At 41.4% G+C, this 19,861-nt stretch overlaps 1 protein-coding gene and 1 long non-coding RNA gene across 32 annotated transcripts in view; one reads left to right on the forward strand and one right to left on the reverse strand.

Moving 5' to 3' along the window:
- The window catches only part of rims1b (regulating synaptic membrane exocytosis 1b), an 83,885-nt gene extending 68,621 nt beyond the window's left edge, over nucleotides 1-15,264 (forward strand). For 28 of the 31 annotated variants that reach the window (XM_034885914.1, XM_034885971.1, XM_034885923.1 and 25 more), the window contains 9 exons: nucleotides 938-1,041; nucleotides 1,217-1,377; nucleotides 2,218-2,370; nucleotides 6,929-7,143; nucleotides 10,746-10,890; nucleotides 12,753-12,865; nucleotides 13,298-13,399; nucleotides 14,061-14,200; nucleotides 14,970-15,264. In XM_034885914.1, the coding sequence (XP_034741805.1) occupies nucleotides 938-1,041; nucleotides 1,217-1,377; nucleotides 2,218-2,370; nucleotides 6,929-7,143; nucleotides 10,746-10,890; nucleotides 12,753-12,865; nucleotides 13,298-13,399; nucleotides 14,061-14,200; nucleotides 14,970-15,188 (1,352 nt within the window). In that variant the 3' untranslated portion in view covers nucleotides 15,189-15,264. The remainder of the gene's footprint in view (nucleotides 1-937; nucleotides 1,042-1,216; nucleotides 1,378-2,217; nucleotides 2,371-6,928; nucleotides 7,144-10,745; nucleotides 10,891-12,752; nucleotides 12,866-13,297; nucleotides 13,400-14,060; nucleotides 14,201-14,969) is intronic. The other 3 variants (XM_034886000.1, XM_034886126.1, XM_034886135.1) reach the window with 1 other exon arrangement.
- A 123-nt stretch (nucleotides 15,265-15,387) lies between these two features.
- Nucleotides 15,388-19,587, reverse strand: LOC117953754. The gene is made up of 3 exons (XR_004658678.1): nucleotides 19,575-19,587; nucleotides 16,034-16,042; nucleotides 15,388-15,780 (listed from the first exon to the last, which is right to left on the reverse strand). It is a non-coding gene; the product is annotated as an uncharacterized LOC117953754 (long non-coding RNA).
- Between the last annotated feature and the right edge of the window lie 274 nt (nucleotides 19,588-19,861).

Below are 19,861 nucleotides of genomic sequence, written 5' to 3' on the forward strand. Positions count from 1 at the left end.
AAAATCTTTATCCACAGAAATATTTGATAGTTATTTACTCCAGCAACAGTCATAAATGGGCCTCACAACCAAAACTCTAAACTCTTTACAATTGTCATGACTCGAACGGCATTTAAAAAGAATTTGTATAGCTTGTTTTAGCTGATGTGTAGCTGCCAGGTGCATTTAAATTTCAGGTGAAATGTACAGAATCTCGATGTACAGTCGATCACAGGTGTAGTTGCCATTTTCTGACAGCTTCTCATCCCAAACACAACTCGGAAGCTAATTATATTTGTTCCCAGGTTGATTGTAAGGATTTGTGTCTGACTCTCCTACTGTAGCATTAATCAAGAGGGCACTTATGTGCCACCAGTGCACATCATGCTCCATCTAGTGTCAGAAACCAGGTCCTGCATCTACAACATGGTACATGATTCCCTTTCCTGGTTTTCTTTCTCTATATCTTTACTCTTAAAAAAACAAACGTGATTATACATGGAAACAAAACATAGGTGTCTATATGGTCGTAAAAAGACGGACAGTAAAACTGATGAAGATAAAAAATAACAATACAGAGGTTCAATTGGTTAAATAAAGAGAAGAAAATAAGGCATAAGTACTTACTAATTATAATTTAAGTCATGTAAATGACTACCGTAATGAGGATACTAAACTTAAAAAATATTTTTTCAAAAATAATAATAATAATAATAATAATAATAATAATAATAGTAATAATAGTAATAACAATAGTGACAAAACAAATGGGTGCAAGGGGGATCAGAGAGGGCCCCCGAGAGTTGAGCAATAGTCTCCCCGCAAACGCCCATAACCCCACGCAGCACAACCAGGGGCCCCAGTAGGGGACAAGTGGGGCCGGCATGCAGGTTAAATTGCTTAGTGATATTTGTTTGTTAATTATTTCCCCCATTTGAACATTTTTCCTTCGTCTCAGCCCTTGCAGTAGAGGAGCGAGCCCGGCAGCTGCAGATGAAAGTACATTCCTACCGGCCTTCAGCCTCCCACGACCCCGAGACGGACCTCAAGACCAAACGGGAGGTCAGCATCTCAACGTTTCCCAGTTCTGCTTCGGATCCCCTCCTCCTCCTTTTTCTCCTCCTCCTGCTCTTCTTTTACTTGATAAATGATATACTGTTCATCTATTTTTCATCCTAATTTTGAGCTTGATCATAAAATCTCTCCCATCCCCTGGCCTTTTCGTCTCTGCCCGTAGATGTACGCGGAACAGAGGCGAAGCAGCGACAACATGTCGGCCAGATCGTCAGACAGCGATATGAGTGACGTGTCGGCCCTCTCCCGTGCCAGCAGTGCCTCTCGCCTCAGTAGCACCAGCTACATGTCCATCCAATCAGAACGCCCCGGAGGACGACTCAGGTCAGTCGTCATTAGCTGTCGGTCAGGTGTTCACTTTAGATGTTATCCCTCCTCAGGTCAAATTTGACCCGTTTACAAAAACGTTCTATATCAGAACTATGACAAAAGATCGTTGAAAAAAGCGACAAATGTTGGAAAAAAAACTACAAAAAGATTGGAAAAAGTGATAAAAAAACATCAAATACATTGGAAAACTGGCACAAAAATTGTTAAAACATTGGCTAAAACATCATTAAAAAACGGCAGTGACAAACAAAATTGGAATATAATAGACAAAAACTTCAAAGTGTAGAAAATTAATGATGATATGTATGATATGTGATATTTCAACCCAGAAAAACACACAGAAGGTTCAGGTCGACGGGAAGACAACACAAAGGTTAAAGCTCCTATGGATTTCAGTCCGTCCATCCTCCTATAACAGTCAACCATCCACATCCAGTCAGTTCACCCTTTTGAAATGTTTGGGTGATTGGTTGTTATATCTTATATCAGAGTCGGCCCTAACCAATTTGGTGCCTTAGGTGAGATTACAGCTGTTTTTGTTTTTGTCGTTTTAATTCAACGTTCTTTTGGCGTTATTCAAAAAAATTGTTTTCCAGACTTTGCACTTTTTCACTATTTATTGTGAGGGTTTTTCTGCGTATTTGTTGCTTTTTCCATTTGCCTATACTGCCTATGTCATGTTTTATATGCATGCTAATCACTGTGTCTTTCTGTTTAATTATGCATGCTGCATGTTTCTGTCCTCCTGCATGCTCTATCTCCTCTCTCCTCACACACACAACCATACGTAAAAACATACACTGAATGGTGAACATCCAAACTAAATGAACTCAGATCCAAGTCATTAGAGGAGGAGAAGAGAGACAGGAGGATCTCGTGGGGGGTGAATGGAGAGGAGGAGAGGAGGAGCTCAACAGGACAGAGACGGTTCTCTGCAGAGTTGAAGCGCAGGAGACACACTGTAGCCGGAGACACCGGGGAGTCCAGGTAAAGAGCCACAGATCCCAAATGGGGAAGTCACAGATGATGGCAGACCATCCCTCTTCTTACTGTACAACCAGTTCACTTCTCCCAAGATAGAATCCCAAAATTTTAGACAATTCCTTATTAATCTTTGTATGGAAGTTATTTATTATTTTGCGTGCATCCTTCAAAGGAGGTCAGAGGTCAGTTCCAACTTACAGTCTGAAGGAGGGACGACGACTTACTGACCATCGGGTTAAACTTCCAGCTGAATGATGTGTTCCCTGCTTTGAGGTGCAGTTTTCAACATGGAAATATTTGGTTGAATGGAAGCATTTATGAAATATTGGACCCAGTGGACCCTATTTTAACGGTCTAAGCTCACAGCGTGAAGCGCCTGATGCAGGTGCATTTAGTAGGGTGACCATATGAGACTGGGTTATTTTTTAGCTTTTTTTAGCTATGTGTTCATCGAGTCCTGGGTCAGCCTGAGACTCCATTTCAACAATGAATGACTGAAAAATAGCAAAGTGGATAATCAGAGCAGCTAATGAGCAACTGACGGGAGCTGGCTGCAGGACAACTCAGTCACCAACAGTTTTGAATATTGTATCAGACTGCAACTATCAGACTATAACTACCCTACTCAAGAGTATGCTCTTGAGACTTTGCTCTAATGTGTAAAGGGAGGGATTTGAAACAACTTTTCGGGACGTCTTAGGGCATGTATGAATCTACTTTTGATAGTACAGCGGGGGAAAAAGGGTCAGTGCACCGGGCGCATAGTTCAAAAGCGTTGTACTTAATTCATAGTGTGTGTTTTGGGCTTGACATGCAATAAACCAATCAGAGTGTCGTCTCCCATTCCCTTTAAAAGCCAGATGCGTTTGTACCTTGGTGCATTGCTATTATGATGGTGGATTTGCTAAGCAGGAAGGAGAGATTTTCAGGAGAAGAAAGGGATCAGGTCGTGCATGAAGTGAAAGCACGCGGGCAGATCATATTGATCACTATGGCACCAAAGCTCCATGAGGAAGCAGGCGTTGAAATAACAAAACACTGCGCTATTGATTTTAGATCAGGTTTTTGTTGGTCAATGGCACAATCACTTTCCGCTCCCTCAGGATAGCAACACTCCAAAAGTTCACCTGAACACACCTCCCTGTAAGACCAGCACACCCATGTACATGAGGAGTCCTCCTCAGCCTGTGGAACGGGTTTGTAATGTCTATCTGTACCTCTGAACTTACTTAAGATTTTAACAACTCTGATAATGTCATCAGAGGACTACACCTTTTTAAGGGAAAGAAAGAGTTAGAAAGAAGTTGGATATTCAGGAGGCGGAGGCTGCAATCCTTTTGCATTATGGAAAATGTAGGGGACAGTTGTTTTTAACTGGAACCATACAACCGTTTCATTTTAACCACTAATTTTTATAGTTTTATTCTCTCAAAGGTCCACCAGCTTGATGAAGGTGGAACTCTGAATGGCCATACACGTTAGTTGTTAAACAGCATTTCTATCAACTGAAATAAAAATGGTAACAAGACTTCATCCAACTGAATTAAAAAAATACTTAAAGAATTTCCTCGAAATCTGAATGAATTATATATTTTTTAAGCACATCACTAAAAAATCGCTAACAAAAATGTAAAACCATAGTAGTAAAATTAAATAAAACCTAAACTAAACATTGCCAGATAAAAGTATATCCAGTCCACCTGAGCTGAAATGAATAACTAAAGGGGGGATAAAAATAAAAACTCCTGTTCTTTTTCTGTGCGCACACACACAAACAAACACACACGCACACGCCCCTGACCAGTAGCAGTGCAGTGACAGGGACAAATGAGCCTCTCCCAGCAGTCCTCAGCTGGTCCAGAGGTGATGGAGTGCAGCTTATTAGCTGGGTAATGTATGGAGGTCTGGGACGAGGAGAGAAAGGACCCCCGTCTTTATGGCCGCACCACAGATCAATCCAAATCAATCCACGTTAGAAAAGCACAGCCCGCGGCCTTTGGCAAACTTTCTAGAGTCGGAGGTGAGAGAGACATATTTTAGTTTACTCAATAAATTGGATGTACTGGATGTATTTTTTTGTAATCTAATTATTATTGAATTGTATTATCCTTGATGCTTTGGCAAATGTTTTGTTCTGACATCCGTGCCAATAAATCAATTTGAAATTTGAGGACAAAGAGAGAGAGAGAGAGGGAGAGAGAGGAAGCTGGACAGAGAGACACAGGTAGCAGGACAGAGAGTGAGAGAGACGGAGTGAAAGAGAGAGAGAGACAGAGTAAAGAGAGAGAGAGAGAGAGAGAGACAGAGTGAAAAAGAGAGATGTGAAAGAGACAGTGGGTACTTGTTTGACTGACTGTTAGAAAAAAAGAGATTCTCTTTTTGTGGTAAAAAAGAAGTGGTATGTGGACACTCAAGCATGGGATCAGTGAACAGTAAAATACCAATTTGATTTTTTTTTCTTCTCAAAAGCAGACGTTGGTCGGTCAGTTTCAGAAGGCCTGTAATGGGGTGTCTCTATACAGTAATTCAGACAGAAGTTCAGCTTTTAGAGAGACAGGGGGAAGTAATAAATATTTCAAGGAAGCACGAGGACCGCTGGCCTCAGATTGGTTCTCCCTCAGAGTGAGATATTAATATCTGTATTCAGTGGATACTCCCCACTCTGCTTCAGGCCTGTTTGATGAAAGGTTATGGAAGAGAGGAATGGAAACAGAGATGGCATTGACACTGCAACCCTTCTTACGTGTTCTTCTATTACCTTCTATAACTCTATTGTGTTCTTCGGCCTTACGCCTTTGCCTGCTTGATATGCCTTTATGTCTGATACACTGCTCCTTATCAATTTCATATAATTCCCTGTACAATGCCCATTTCAGCTTTTTTTACTTAAATCACTGTATTTGTTTGCATAATATACTTAGTATCACTTGCTGTTGGGTGAAAATGTGATTTCAAAGGAGGAACTTTCAGAATTAAACCTCACAAAAGGTACCTTTTCTTGCTGAGATCTATACATTTTTTCATTGACAAAATATTAGTTTACAGTCCATCTTTTATAAAATGTATATACAAGTATATAATTTGCAAAAAATTTGTATTTTGTACACTATTGTTTGGCATTTTTTGGTTACATTTGGCCCTTGTTTTCTGTACCTGTGTGTGTCTGTGCCATCCCCTCTGCATGTCTTAGATCCCTGCAACCCCTCCTTGCATGCATCCTGTGTTGTGACTGCCGGGACCCCCTCCGTCCTGCAGACCTGGATCCTCCCCTCCCATCCTCTCCTTCTGCTGCACGCGCTTCCTTAACCCCCCTGCAGGGGGCGGTGGATAGGCCTCAAACCAGCCTCCCCTTTCCCAGTGGCTCACTGGATCCCCTGGGCCACAGGAATTTGGCTGCCAGGGACCCACTGGGAGCGGGGGCTCTGGGTGATAGGGGCAGTGTAGCTGGGCTGTCCTGCAGCACTTTGACCCCCTCTGAGGGGATGGACATGCGGCAGCTCCTCCGTACCCCTAGGAGGCAGCATCCCGTGCTGGGATGTGTACTGGCTTGTTTGAGAAGAATAAACCTGAACACATGATCTGATCATTAGCTCTGGACTGTTAGAACATTCAACCAGGGTGCTCTCTTTAGAACTAAACATCTTTCTCTAGAGAGTCGTAGCCCAAAAGACACAATTATGTCACATCAAACCACACAACACTGTTTGTGTGTGAGTTATTTGATGGGATACGCCCCTTGTCTGTCATCATTATTTCCCTTCTTTGGGATCCCAGATCTAAACTATTATTAAATACACATGTGTGTTTAAAGGAGACCTAATATGGAATGCTTTTTATTCAATATTTAATACATTAATAAATAAATAAATTCATAAATACATGAGTAAACATAATTAAATAAATGTAAACGTTCATTTAAAAATGAATCAGTTAGTTAAATAAATATATTAAAAGGTTTTACTTTCTGGGCTGGGCTCTGTACCCAGCCCACTGTACCCCATGTTCTGGGGTAACTGTAAATTTGTTGTAAAAAGGTAAATATTTGGGATTCAGTTTAATGTGAAATCGAGCCGTCGTTAGCCCGCTAGCTCATTTAACAATGCATCAGCTAATGTTGTGTCGAAGAATGTCTAAGACAGGCTTCGGGTAACATTCCTGTTGAACATGTGCACTCATGTAATATCTGGTTTAGAAGACTTTAGCGACAGCAGAGCCCAGATGCTGAGACTGAGGAAAAACTGACCAATCAGAGCTTACCGTCTCAGACAGAGGGGGGGATAAAGGTGCCAGGGGCAGTATGAAAACAACAAGGTGTTTTTTAGAGCATGTCAACATTCTGTAGTTGAAACAAAGAATACAAGGAAAAAACTGAAAATGGTAACTAACTGGTCTCCTTTAAACATAAATTCTCAAGTCAGTTTGAAATGTTCCATTTATGATCATCTACCACTTCTGGTCAACAGCTCTGTTTATAAAGGTACAGTATAGAAGGAGTTACAGAGAACATCCCTGCTCCATCACACCAGATCACATTGTCACTCAGTGTGTCTTCTCTCTCCAGTCGGCAGCTGCGATCAGCGGGCCGCAACATGCTGAAGAGCTCCAGTGTGAGTGGAGAGATCTACACCCAGGAGCGCACCGACGGCAGCCAATCAGACACCGCTCTGGGGACGGTGGGCGGCGGCAGCAAGAAGAGACGCTCCAGCCTCAGCGCGCGGGTGGTGGCCATCGTCGGCAACCGTCGCAGCCGCAGCACTTCACAGATCAGTGGCCCTGGTGAGTTGCCATGGCAACCCTGACATAGCCTTTGGTGACTGTATATCCCCCTAGTTACGTTTGATATGTTGAAATAGAAAATCGCTTTTTGTCACACTGTTTTGCTTTCATAGTCAATAAACCTAATTTATATGACATAAACCTCACTTTTCAGTTAAACAAAAGCAGACATTCTAAATTATTTTGAATAATAGTTTGGTTGATCACAGACTTTTACATGTCAAAGTTTAGTCTGGATACAGTTTTGAAACCCTAGTTTTTTTCAAATGCTATAAAATGGAAAAAAACATCCAAAGTTCAACAAAAATAAAAATTTGTTATACCTGCAAAGCTCATCCATGCACCGTGGGCAATTTGGTGGAAAGAAACCCATATTTCTGATCTAAAGAAACTTTGATAAGAGGTCAAATTTGACCCGCAGACAACACATCGGTTGAAGTACGGAACTAAATTCTGAGACTGTGTTTCACATAACTCAACTCATTACTGATGCAGAAGATGTGTCCTAAGGACCAGACTGTACGATACTGAAGAAGCATGGATTGCGAGTGCCCTTTTGTTCGGCACTAAAACAAACCTCTGCTGTCCTAGCGCCCTTTAAAAAAGACAAATAACAAAATAATGTCTGGGAGTTTTAGAACATGGGGGCCGGCTTAGAGCCTCTCGTAGCTCAGCTCCCCGGCACACAACAGTGTCTGAGTCCAGTATGCACTTTTACCACAAGGGTGTATGTGTGTGTGTGTGTGTGTGTGTGTGTGTGTGTGGGGGGGGTGTAAGAGTCGGCATGATGAAAGCCAACCACTGTACTCCTCTTTCTTTGTAGTGGACATAAAAAGCTATTAGAGAACGTAAGACAGCATAAAGCCTAATGTAGACAGGAGAGAGAGTAAGCAGAGACAGTGCAGATAGATGAAAGCAAAAGCAGATTAGGGAGACTTGTGTTTCAGTTTTTGAACTTTGGGATTTTAGTGTGGTTAAAAGATCATCATTACTTAACATTGTGTGGTAGGTTGTCCATTGCGCTGTTTAAGTGCTGTTGAACACCTCACCGGCTAGATGTACAGCTACATCTAATGCACATCATATACAAGGCATGAAGGCAGGCTCAATAACATGGCCACATTTTCTCTCTTTTGCACCATACATGCCAATATTTTGAGTCAGAAGCCAAACGCACCTCTGTCTAAGATGCCACACACTGTTGTTTGGGTTGTTTACTGCTGATTAACAGATTCAACGAGACATTGGGGAGATTTTGGCCGTGCTTCAGAAGGAGAGATTACCGAGTCCCTAACTGGATCTGCAGGCTGTCCTGTAATGTTCTACTTTTTCATTAACCAGTGAATTGTTTGATGCTGTAGGGAAAAGGCTTTAGCTCATGGATAAATGTGCTCTGGGAGCTGGTCCGTTTCTCTGGGATGTTTGTTGTTCCCTTACCGGAGGTTAGGTTAGGTTGAGGAGAATCTTTAGGTTCAGGAGAATCTTTTCTTACTCTTTGATTTGCCATTTTCTAAATAAAACATTTTGTGGGGAAGCAAAGATTTAAAGGGCACTGCACCTGATTTTACAGCCTGACAAGCCAGACCCACATCAAGATGTTGGATCTAGGGGTCCTGGAACTCAGCATTGGCAGGACTCAATCCAAGGGGCGGGACAAACTGTTGTCTTTCAAATTCCCTCTGCACACAATAAGATAGCGCTACAACCAACCAGAGCAACGCTGGCTGATAAATTAAACTTTTGCCGTATCCGGTCAGTAAAACTCCGAACACATCTTCCTTTTTTAAGAATGACTTCAGTCCTTAACTCCAAGTATCCCAGTGTCGCAGCCAAAGCCGATTGGAAAGACCAATGTTTACTAGCAGCAGCAGCCATCTTCTTTGGTTTCAAGTAGCAGCGACTTCTGGACCAATCTCAAATCTGCCGTCATTACATCAAGCCCGCCCACTGACTATACACACTGTGATTGGCCTGACTAGAATTAGTTTTCTCCAGCTTGCAAGCCAACGGAGAGTTGCTGGACTGACCCTAGCTGTAAATTACGTGTGTTACATGTGAGCTAGAGTGCATCTAGATGTCTAGGCTACCGATTTGACCCACAAAGTTCAATTCCCTGGTAACTGAGTTGGGGTACTATGTAACCAGTGAAAACAATTGCATAGTGACTTCTGTTCTCTGGAGAAACTTTCTAAAGTCGGTTTTGAGAGTACAAAGTTATACCAGAAAGCCCGTGTCACAAACCGGAGGGAATGTGAAGTTTAAAGGACATGGGTATTTATAACGAGGCAGAGAGGGTGTCACATACGATGCTTTTTAGTCGACTGATTTGGCTGACTTAGTTAAGCGTGAAATGACATACAGACGCAGGGGGGCCATTGATCTTCTCGTCAAACAAGTGGCAAGTAAAGGAAAACAACATATTTACCTAAATTTCCAAACTATTTCTTTCAAGAAATTAACTTAAATCATAATTTTGGGATTTATAGATTATTAAAGCGGGGGTAGGCAGTTCTCTGGAAAAGGCCAACAAATACTGCCAGAGTTTAAAAATACAGCCCTCCCCTTGTAGTCCCCCCTCTCTGTTCTAAGCCCCTCCCCCCAAGTGAGCATGGGCGAGGGAATATGAACATGCTTCATTCAGTAACCTGTACGACCTGTATTTCAGTCATCCCGATCGCAATTGTGAACCCAAAGCCGGCATCTAAAGACAGTTCTACGAGAATTACCATTCTGTTTTCTTTGCTAACTTTCCAGACGGGCCTGTAAACCCCTTTTAGATGACCGACTGTGATTTGAAGGCTCTGAAGCTACATAAACAGGAACTTGTGTTAGCCGAAGCCAAGCGCTTATAGCTACTGATAGCAGAAGGCTAAACTATTAGCAATATTTTCTATCATCTCTGAAACACCTCGCCGATGTTGACACATATTTTGTTGTGTGTTTTTGTCAGACTCTTTTTGGACTACTTTTTGATAAGTTGTTTTAGGTTGCTTTGCAGTGCTGCAACCTTTTCTGCAGGCCTTTCTGCCATTGAATCAGACTCCGCTTTTGTAGAAAAGCGCACCTTTTCTGAAATGACCTGTAATTGTTCAAAGTCTCCAATCACAGGCTACATTGTCTCAAGCCTGAAAACAGATCTAAGAGAAGTGCACAAAAAAGTGCACACAATATGCTGAAAGGATGTTATGATATTGTTTCCCAACAACGCAGGACAAAAAGAGTGAGAGAGAGCACATATGCACATTTTGTCTGGGTAAAAAAGGTAGACTTATCTTTATTAATCCTTTTGGGATGACTTGGGAGGTAATTTCCAGCAGCAGTTTTCAGAAAGAAGAATACAGTGTAGAGAGAAAAAGAAAAAGACAGTATAAAGATAACAGTAGTAATAATATTAATAATAAAACCTTTGGCTATAAAAAGACATCCAGGTAATTCTGTGAGTCCAGGTGTGTATGTATATGTACTCTCCGCTTTACCCTATTTCCTATTTCCTCCTCACCCCAGAGTGAGGAGTTGTACAGTCTGATGGCGTGATGAAAAAATGACAACATCCTGTCTGTTTACAACATTGTGATGTTTTCTGTGACCCCCGTTTCTTCCAGAGGGTAAGAGTAAGAAGGAGAAGGGTGCACCTATCCAAAGGAGCACAGAGACCGGCATGGCAGTGGAGCTGACCAGGAACATGAGCCGCCAGCCCAGCAAAGAGTCCAACAACGGCAGCATGAACAGCTGCAACTCTGAGGGGAAGTCAGTAAACCACACTCTCCCTGCTAAGATCACTTTGCACACTCTTTACATCTACGTAACCTTTGTCACTGCTTTTCCTCTCAGGGCCTTTTCACACCTGCCTTGTTCAGTTCGGTTGAATCCCACCCTGGAGCCGTGACCCGCGTGGTGGTTTGTTTGGGCAGGTGTAAACACTGCAATCCGACTCATTGCGGACCAAAACAACCAGAGCGAGAATACCCCTTTAAAGCGCTCTCTGTCCGGTTACGTAAACTCTGGTACCCTTTAGTGCGCTTCGTTTGTGGCGAGAACGCTATCCGACCCCGACCCGACTGCCAGGTGTACGCCACAAGTTGGAGCTAAACGGCTCCTGTAGTCAGGTGTGCTTTGCAAACTGCGGCAGATTCAATGTTTATCTCACAGAAATACACTGCGGTCATGTTCAAAGCCACATTCAAACCAACAGACGTACACCGGAGTGAAAACGCCCTTAAAGGAGAAGCCAAATGAGAGGCCATTTATTTCTTTTACTTTACATTTCCACCTGGGTTTTCAAGCTGCAATTCAGTTCCGGGCAATATATCGATATAATATGGTTACAAATATATGTGGCTAGATGATGTCTTCAATTTTGGAAGTCTTTCTAGTTTTAAAGATGGCATTACAACAAAGTGATATATGTTTCTGAACTTAGCAGCCTGTTCTAGCTGTTCTATTATTTGCCGTTACCCACATAGTCATTATGTCCATGGTACTGATACTTATTAATCTAAAATGTTATTGTGAAAATATTTTGTGAAAGCACCAATAGTCAACCATACAATATCGCTGCAATATCGATATTGAGATAATGGCTCAAAAAAGATTGTGATATTTAATTTTCTCCGTATCGCCCAGCACTAACTGCAATGTTTTATATACTTTTGATTTCCTTGGTTTCAAACTGCAAATGTTACACTGTTAAAGCTACTGTAGCTGGGCGCCCGGATGGCACATTTTGTTGCATGTCTCCCCCCCCCCCCTCTCTCCTTTCATTTCTTCAGCTGTCCTGTCAATTTAGGCCTAAAATGCCCCCCTAAAAATAAATATTATAAAGCTACTGTAGCTGCTGTCTCACCCAACTCAACGTGGATGTGCCAGCAAAGTTTGCATGCCAACATGTTATCAGGGGTGATATACAGGCATAAACTTCCATATCTGCATGTATGTGTCAAGTGGCTGACAATAAACAGAGTGTATTGTAATGAGTATGCTGTATAAAAGAAGGAAAAAAAAGACAAAAACAAATTGGGCTCAGTGAGGCGATGATAGAACACAAACTTTGACTCAATCAAATTACGGCCGGGTGTTTTCTGTGATGGATTTGCTCGCTCGGACAGTTTTCCAGATGTTTTTCATGCTGTAAATAATGAGTGGCAGCAAATGAGTTCTCCTGAAGGCTGCCACATGAGCTCTGAAGTCATAGAAAAGAGATCTTCACCATGGGGTCCGGGACCCCTAGGGGGTCCTTAGCGTTAGCTCAGGAGGTCCGCCAAATTACCGTATGTAAAAAAAAAAAAATAGATATTGTTTTTGGACATTTTCTTATATCAAAAATTAAAATAAGTCTGAAAAGATAAATTGGCCTATTGGTGGAATAAAGGGAATCACACATTGAAGATAAGGTTAACTATGGTAGCCACACAGTTACATTCTGCGCAGTTTAATATGCAACTGAATTGTATACAATATATGTGTACGGGGCTCCTTACACCGTCTCTCTTTCAGCTTAGGGGTCCCTGGCCTAAAAGACGTTGAAGACCCCTGTCATAGAGTTTGCAACTGTGTGGTGCTCGGGGACTATTGTCCCAACTAATTCATGTTGTATGTGATTTCTAAATTAGTTTGATCTTCTCTGGAGTCAATCTGGGTGCCAGCAGTCAGTTCAGTGACTTCCTGGATGGCCTGGGACCGGCTCAGTTAGTGGGGAGGCAAACCCTGGCCACCCCCGCCATAGGTAACCCACTCACAGCACTCCTCTCTGTCAATCAATTTGGGATCTTTTTCTCTTAGGGTTGATTATATACTGTGCATTTATATGTATGAATGTATATGTCTGTATATATGTGTGTGTGTGTGTGTGTGTGTGTGTGTGTGTGTGTGTGTTTATATGTTTTAATAATGAATACACTTGCTTTTTAAAATTACTAAATTGATTTATTCACTTGCATGTACACTGTGTATTGGATCTTTAAATATATCGCTTGTATTTTATTATTTATTCAGCATTTTACTGAAATATTTCTAGTCTTTGTGAAGTTACAGTAACATAAATAAGGAAGGCCTTCCTTTAAGTTCAAGTGAATTTAAATAGAATGAGAATAAGAAGAAAATAAAATTGGAAATGAAAATTTAAAATTTAAATTCTTCACTTCACTGTGTTTCCCAGGTGACATCCAGATCGGTATGATGGAGAAAAAGGGTCAGCTGGAGGTGGAAGTTATCAGAGCTCGAGGACTGGTACAAAAACCAGGATCCAAATCCCTCCCTGGTGAGAACCTGAACCAAAACTGAGATACAGAACAACTAATCTCTCCCTCCCTCTCCAGACATCAGTCATACGCTAGTCTGGCATTGCCAGACCTTCCTCCACAGCGCTGCGGAGGAGGGTCTGGCTAGTCCACACAGCATTCCGGAATGGGAGAAAAACATGCTCTCGTTTATTGGCATTTCTTTAAACCAATCACAATCGTCTTGGGCGGTGCTAAGCACCGGGCACAATGATGGTGCCGTTGCAAAATAGCCTCTGGAAGGAACTTGTTTTGGTGGAACGTGGACGTTCAAAAGGTGTTTTAGTCATGCAACAGAAAACTCCCATGCATAGTCCTCATGAATCCACCGGAGTTTAGAATGCCAACACAAAGAAAGCAGAAGGTGGCGGACATTTAGCTGCGAATGAATGCTCTCCGGCGGAATTTCCGGCAGCAACGGAGCAATCCTGTAAATGAAACCTCGTCGACATAGACTTGTCATACACTGACTCTTCACAATAATATGTGTTATACACCTCACATCCAGTAAAATCCGAAGCTTGCTCTGTGCTTTCCCTTCCCGTAAAGATAAAAGCAGCTGTGAGATCTGATCTAGATTACAGTGGTCGAATCGCTGTGTATCTCACTAATGGCTGTTTTATTGTTTGTCTCTGCCTTCAGCTCCATATGTCAAGGTCTATCTGCTGAATAATGGAGCGTACGTAGCCAAAAAGAAAACCAAGATTGCACGGAAAACACTTGACCCACTGTACCAGCAAGTACTGCTATTCGAGGAAAGCCCACAGGGTAAAGTCTTACAGGTGAGACCACGATTTATTTCCTGTCAGCGCAAAGGTTTTCAAAATTGAAATGAGAAAATGTGTTCTAGCTGGAGGAATTAGACTGCTCTGTAATTTGAGAGAAAACTATTCTGAGGTAACACTAACTACACACTGTGAAACATTAGTTAAATATCAAAAATCATTATGTAATTAATTTATCATTTATATACAGTATTGTTGCTTCCTTATTACACATTTGTAAGGTATTCATAAACACTGTTGTGCATGTTTTATTCTTGATTAATCACCTTGTCTATAATATAATGTAATTGTCTATAATAATAGAATACAATGCTTTTATTGTCATTATACACATGTGCAATACCTGTGCAACGAGATTGAAGCAACCGCTTTTTTTTTTAAATAACAAAATATATATAATGTGATTGATGATTGTATTTTCCTACTCTATGAATGATGGATTCTAAATTAGGTTTAACAAAAATTTAAAACCCATCATTTAGGAATTGTCAATGATTAAAGTCAAAAGATCATTAAAAAAGTGTAAGTAAATGATTACCAAACTATTTAGAGGTACATGTATGCATGTATGTACACATATAATGATTTAGACATGCACTAATGGTCAGGTAGTGTGTTTTAATATGTTTTATAAATAGTTTTTTACGTTTTGTAATATCGCTTTTTGAGTAGAAGTGTTGTCGACATTGCTTGTCCTCGGAGGGTTAACTAATGCTAAACATAGTGTGTAGTTACTATAAAGTGTTACCCAATGATTTTCCTTCAGGTGATTGTATGGGGAGACTACGGCCGCATGGACCATAAAAGCTTCATGGGAGTTGCACAAATCCTAATGGAGGAATTGGACTTATCAAGCACAGTCATTGGTTGGTACAAGTTGTTCCCACCGTCGTCCTTGGTGGATCCGACACTTGCCTCCATAACGCGGCGGGCTTCCCAGTCGTCCCTCGACAGTTCCTCCGGACCTCCTGGGGTCCGATCCTAGTGGACCAACAGCTCTACATCGCTCCAACCAGTAACAGACTCATGAAACGCACTGTAGAGAGAAACAAACACACACAAAAAAGATGGCAGAAATGCAGAACATCTACAATCAGAAACAGTCGCAACGAGAAAGCTTTGTTGAGATCTGACAATCACTCCTGTCGCGCTTCATTTTAGTCTGTTGTAGGGAGCGCCACATTTCAGTGTTTCATATCCATTCAGAAAAAATCGGATATCGTTTTTTTCTCTGTGTATGCTGAGGAAGCAGGGCCGTCGACAGACAACAAGCAGTAGCTCTCGACACGGGAGATGGGAAAAAAGTGTCAGAGAATCAAATGAAGCAGGGTGATTTTTAACTGAATCAACAATAAGCAAAGAAATGTACGTAAGCATCGGAATGTATGGACTCGAGACAGTCACTCTCCACACCTGCAGGGGGCGCAGTCCTCTATGCAGTGGCCTCCTCCAGAACCCCGACAGACTGCCGGCACTCCTGCCCCCAGGCCATGTTTCTTTTCCTAGGTCGGTGATGGCATGACCCGCCCTACTGTGCCTCTGATTGGCTTACCCTGTTATTCTTACAATAATTCATTCTTAATATTGTACAAAAATGTATGCACACCAAATCCTACAAAATTAGGAGGCCCCAAAACAACGAGTTAAGATTAGGAAAAGATTGTGGTTTGTGGCTTTAATTTCCCCAGGAAGCGAACTCCGCTCTATGGCTTGAAATCCTGTATGATAACGCCCACCCATCCACCCCGACCGCTGCGTTCTTAAACAGCAGCGGCCAATGTAGTCACCACAGAAAAAAACTCAAAAAACCTTGGAATGCTTACGAATTACAGTGCTTATCTTTTTGAAGCTTTTTGAACAAATGGTTCATGCGAACAGGCTGCTGTACGTTTGAAAAACAGCACAATCTGTTTTTATCAACAGGAGTTGCTAACAATGGCTAACCTGGCTAGAGCTAACCCCCCAATGAAAAATCTATCTTGTAAATGGAACACATTCAACTCGGGTGTGACATCATTCCCAGGTAAATGGAACCCCCCCCCCCCCCCCAGCGCTGAGTAGTTTCCTGTATGAGTGTATGAGTCTCACCACGGCCACGCCTCTTAGGAGACTGGCAAAAGGTCCGTGTGTAGTGATTCCATTTGGGAGAAGTGAACGTAAAAAAACGATTACGAGCAATTCCTTCTTTCCCATAGTGACCAAAGTAAATATTGGAGTAAGTTATTATAAGCCAGTGACTCTTGTTCATTTTGACACTAAAATGGAAATTTTCAAATGGAGAAACTAGAAAGGAAATTAACTTTGTTTCAGTCCTGTTTCGGTATCTAAAACAAAACTCTTGCAAGATCTGGCAACATGTGTAATGCACTACCTTTAGTCATAGAGAATCTTTGACCCAACCAATCCAACCAACGATGCTTACGAAAGAGTACTATCCAATCAGAGGCGGAGGAGGGATCACCACCCTTGGAAAATGCAAATGTGCTGCCCCCCAGGCAGGGTGCTCCCACGTGGGGTGTTCAGTCTGGAAGCACAGGGCCTTCTTCTGGTGCCTAGACCTTGGAGCCACATCACTGGTCTCTCTCTCTCTCTCTCTCTCTCTCTCTCTCTTTCTCTCTCTCTCTCTCTCTCTCTCTCTCTCTCTCTCTCTCTCTCTCTCTCTCTCTCTCTCTCTCTCTCTCTCTCTCTCTCTCTCTCTCTCTCTCTCTCTCTCTCTCTCTCTCTCTCTCTCTCTCTTTTTCTCTCTCTCTCTCTCTCTCTCTGTCAAAACATCTTCTTTTCAGTATGTTTACCGTGGCTGCTCTGAAGCCACACTGTTTTAACGTGTTTGCTTTGTCGTTCATTTCTTTCCCCTTGTTATTACTGGCACAAAATGTTTTTTACAGTGCGTAAAATGCTCATGATAATGTTGTCAGTCTGGTGTGTGCATGGAGAGAAAAAAAAACTAAACACAAGAGATAAAAAAGGATATAAAAACTGCTAAATGTCTGCAAGGGGGGACTGGTGATGAGGACACAGCTTAGATTTTTACACTGCACAGTGAGATTAGCGTGCAGCGTTGTTGTCCTTGTTCCATTTCTGGCAAACGTCCAGGCCAGTTGTCTTTGTATAGATGTATATTAGGCCTCCCAGGAGGTTGACTAATAAATGAAATTCAAGTCACTTTAAAATATCACAAGGTTTCACCATCAATGTAAAACAAAAACTAACACAAAAAAAGTAAGAGCGAGATAGGACCGTCTTGATTTTTTTGGAGAGTCCATTCCATCACCGAAGCACGTTTGAATCCAACCCTTTAGTTTACATTGTTTTGAAAATTCTAACACAAGCACAAGAGCTTGAATTTTTTTACAACAAAAAGTTTAACTTTTTGAAAAAAAAAACACATAGTCCAAAAAAAAAAGGGAAAAAAAGCTACAATCCCCGTCACTGGTTCCATTCAATTCTGTGTCCCGTTGTTAGGATACAGACAGACAAACAGAGTCGCTCACGGTTTCTCCTTTGTGCATCACTGTGAACGTGAAAGTAACCAATCAGACTGCTCTCTCGGGACACCAACACCTCTGCTCATCCTCCGTTTCGGCCGGCAGACTCCTCCCACCAGGAAAAAAGGCGGGGCCAGCATGACTTTGGAACCTGATCCGAGCTGCATGCACATTTTTTGTAAAACAAAACAGATACAGTAAAAAAACAACTAGATAACTGAACTAGGTACATGTGTTAGTTCCACATACTGTAGGGCCGCTTGTATGTTGCATGCAGTTGTACAGTTTGCTCGTACTTGAATATTAAAGAGATAAAACCAAGAAACCGAAGCCATTCCCATTACGCAAAAGACATTTGCACTCAACTGCAATCTATTCCACATCCCTCAGTCCGGTGCTGAATGTCTCTCAAACTAAATCCCAAGATTACATTGATGTCTTTTCCTCGTCCCCTCCGGAAGATGTACAGCATTACTGTGCAGACCTCACAGCCCCTCTTACTGTTATTCCACACCATAGTATACCTCCAAGGGGCTGAGATGATGTATGAATAAATATGTACAAATCAGATCCACTTCTATGGAAATATTAATTATGTTCCAACATAATAATTTCAGAGATGCTAACACATGAAACTGTTAAGTTATATAAAGAGGAAACTCAGATGCACAGAGAGTCATATACTGTAAATATTCAACAGCCATTCCCTGGGTTTTTATTGGGTTCAGTGATATTTGCGAAAGGGGCCTAATGAGTAGCGAATAATATGTCATAGGGACCATGCAGCGGGACAACACAAGACGATGGACTCGTGTCACACACTGGCCGGGTTTAAACTACAGGTGTACCACTAAAGGTTGTTGTCTGAACACTTCTTTGTGCTTCAAACCCAATGTCTGACCCCCCCCCTCTCCCCCGGCCATGTTCAGTCCCTCTTTTGAAGAGTTAATATTTCTTTTCATCGTCTGGTGAAGCTGGTTTTTCCTTTTCTTTTTCTTTTTTTCTTTGTCAGTATTACAACAGGAAAAAAAATTTGCGGATTGTTTACAACTTCTGTGTTCCACTGAAACAAAAAGAAAATTCGAAAAAAGTAAAGCATTCACTGCAACATTACTTGTTTGTATAACAGATGTGGCTCAAATGATGTGTATGTTTTATATATAAAAAAAAAAGTTAATTTTTATTATTTACAAATAAAAAGAATGTGTGGAAGAAAAGTGCTTCTCAACTCGCCTTTCATTTTAATGTCTTAAAAAAGCCCAATCCCATTTTATAATGTTTATGATTCTCTGAGCCTGCAGTTACCTTTGACATCATGTCAAAAGGTCAGTGTCAAAATGGGATCTGCTGCCATGTTTGTGGGAAAGTTAATATTTTCCTTTGTCCCATAAACGTCCTCAGTCAATGCTTCACTTGTATGGCTCGGCAAAGCCGCTCCTCCTTAAACTCAGGAGATCAATTCAGAGCCTTAAGTCATAAGACCATTACAAGTGATGGAAGAAGTTATTCAGTTCCTTTACTTAAGTAAAAGTACTAATACCACACTGAAAAATACTCTGTTACAAGTAAAAATACCTGTATTGAAAATACTACCTAAGTGAAAAATATTTGAATACCATCAGGAAAATGTACTTTTTTTAAATTACCTAATGCAGAAAAATAGAAACAATCCCAACAGTTCTGTCAATCATCTGAGTGTTTAATTGGCTAATCATTTTCGCTAATGTTGGGTAGTTTAATTTATAATAAAACATTGTATTTTAAAAACTACTGTGAAATGAATGTAGTGGAGTAAAAAGTACAATAGTTCTCTCTGAAATGTAGCGGAATATAAGTAGAAAGTAGCATGAAAAGAAAAAACTCTGGTAAAGTACAAGTACCTCAACATTTGTACTTGAACACAATACTTGAGTAAATGCTCTTAGTTACATTTCCCTGCTGACCGCCACACGTGTTCCCCTGGATAACTTTCAGTTTCAAAGACAAGATCCACGGAGACATCTGCATCCCATAGTAAACTCTTCAGCCAAAAAGCTACCAAGAAGCAGCTAAGTTTGCAACTAGCTGGGAAAACATTGGAGCATTTAACAGCCAAAGAGACATACACTCACCGGCCACTTTATTAGGTACACCTGTCCAACTGCTCGTTAACACTTAATTTCTAAGCAGCCAA

The sequence above is a fragment of the Etheostoma cragini genome, chromosome 2 (assembly GCF_013103735.1).
Source record: "Etheostoma cragini isolate CJK2018 chromosome 2, CSU_Ecrag_1.0, whole genome shotgun sequence".
Lineage (NCBI taxonomy): Eukaryota > Metazoa > Chordata > Actinopteri > Perciformes > Percidae > Etheostoma > Etheostoma cragini.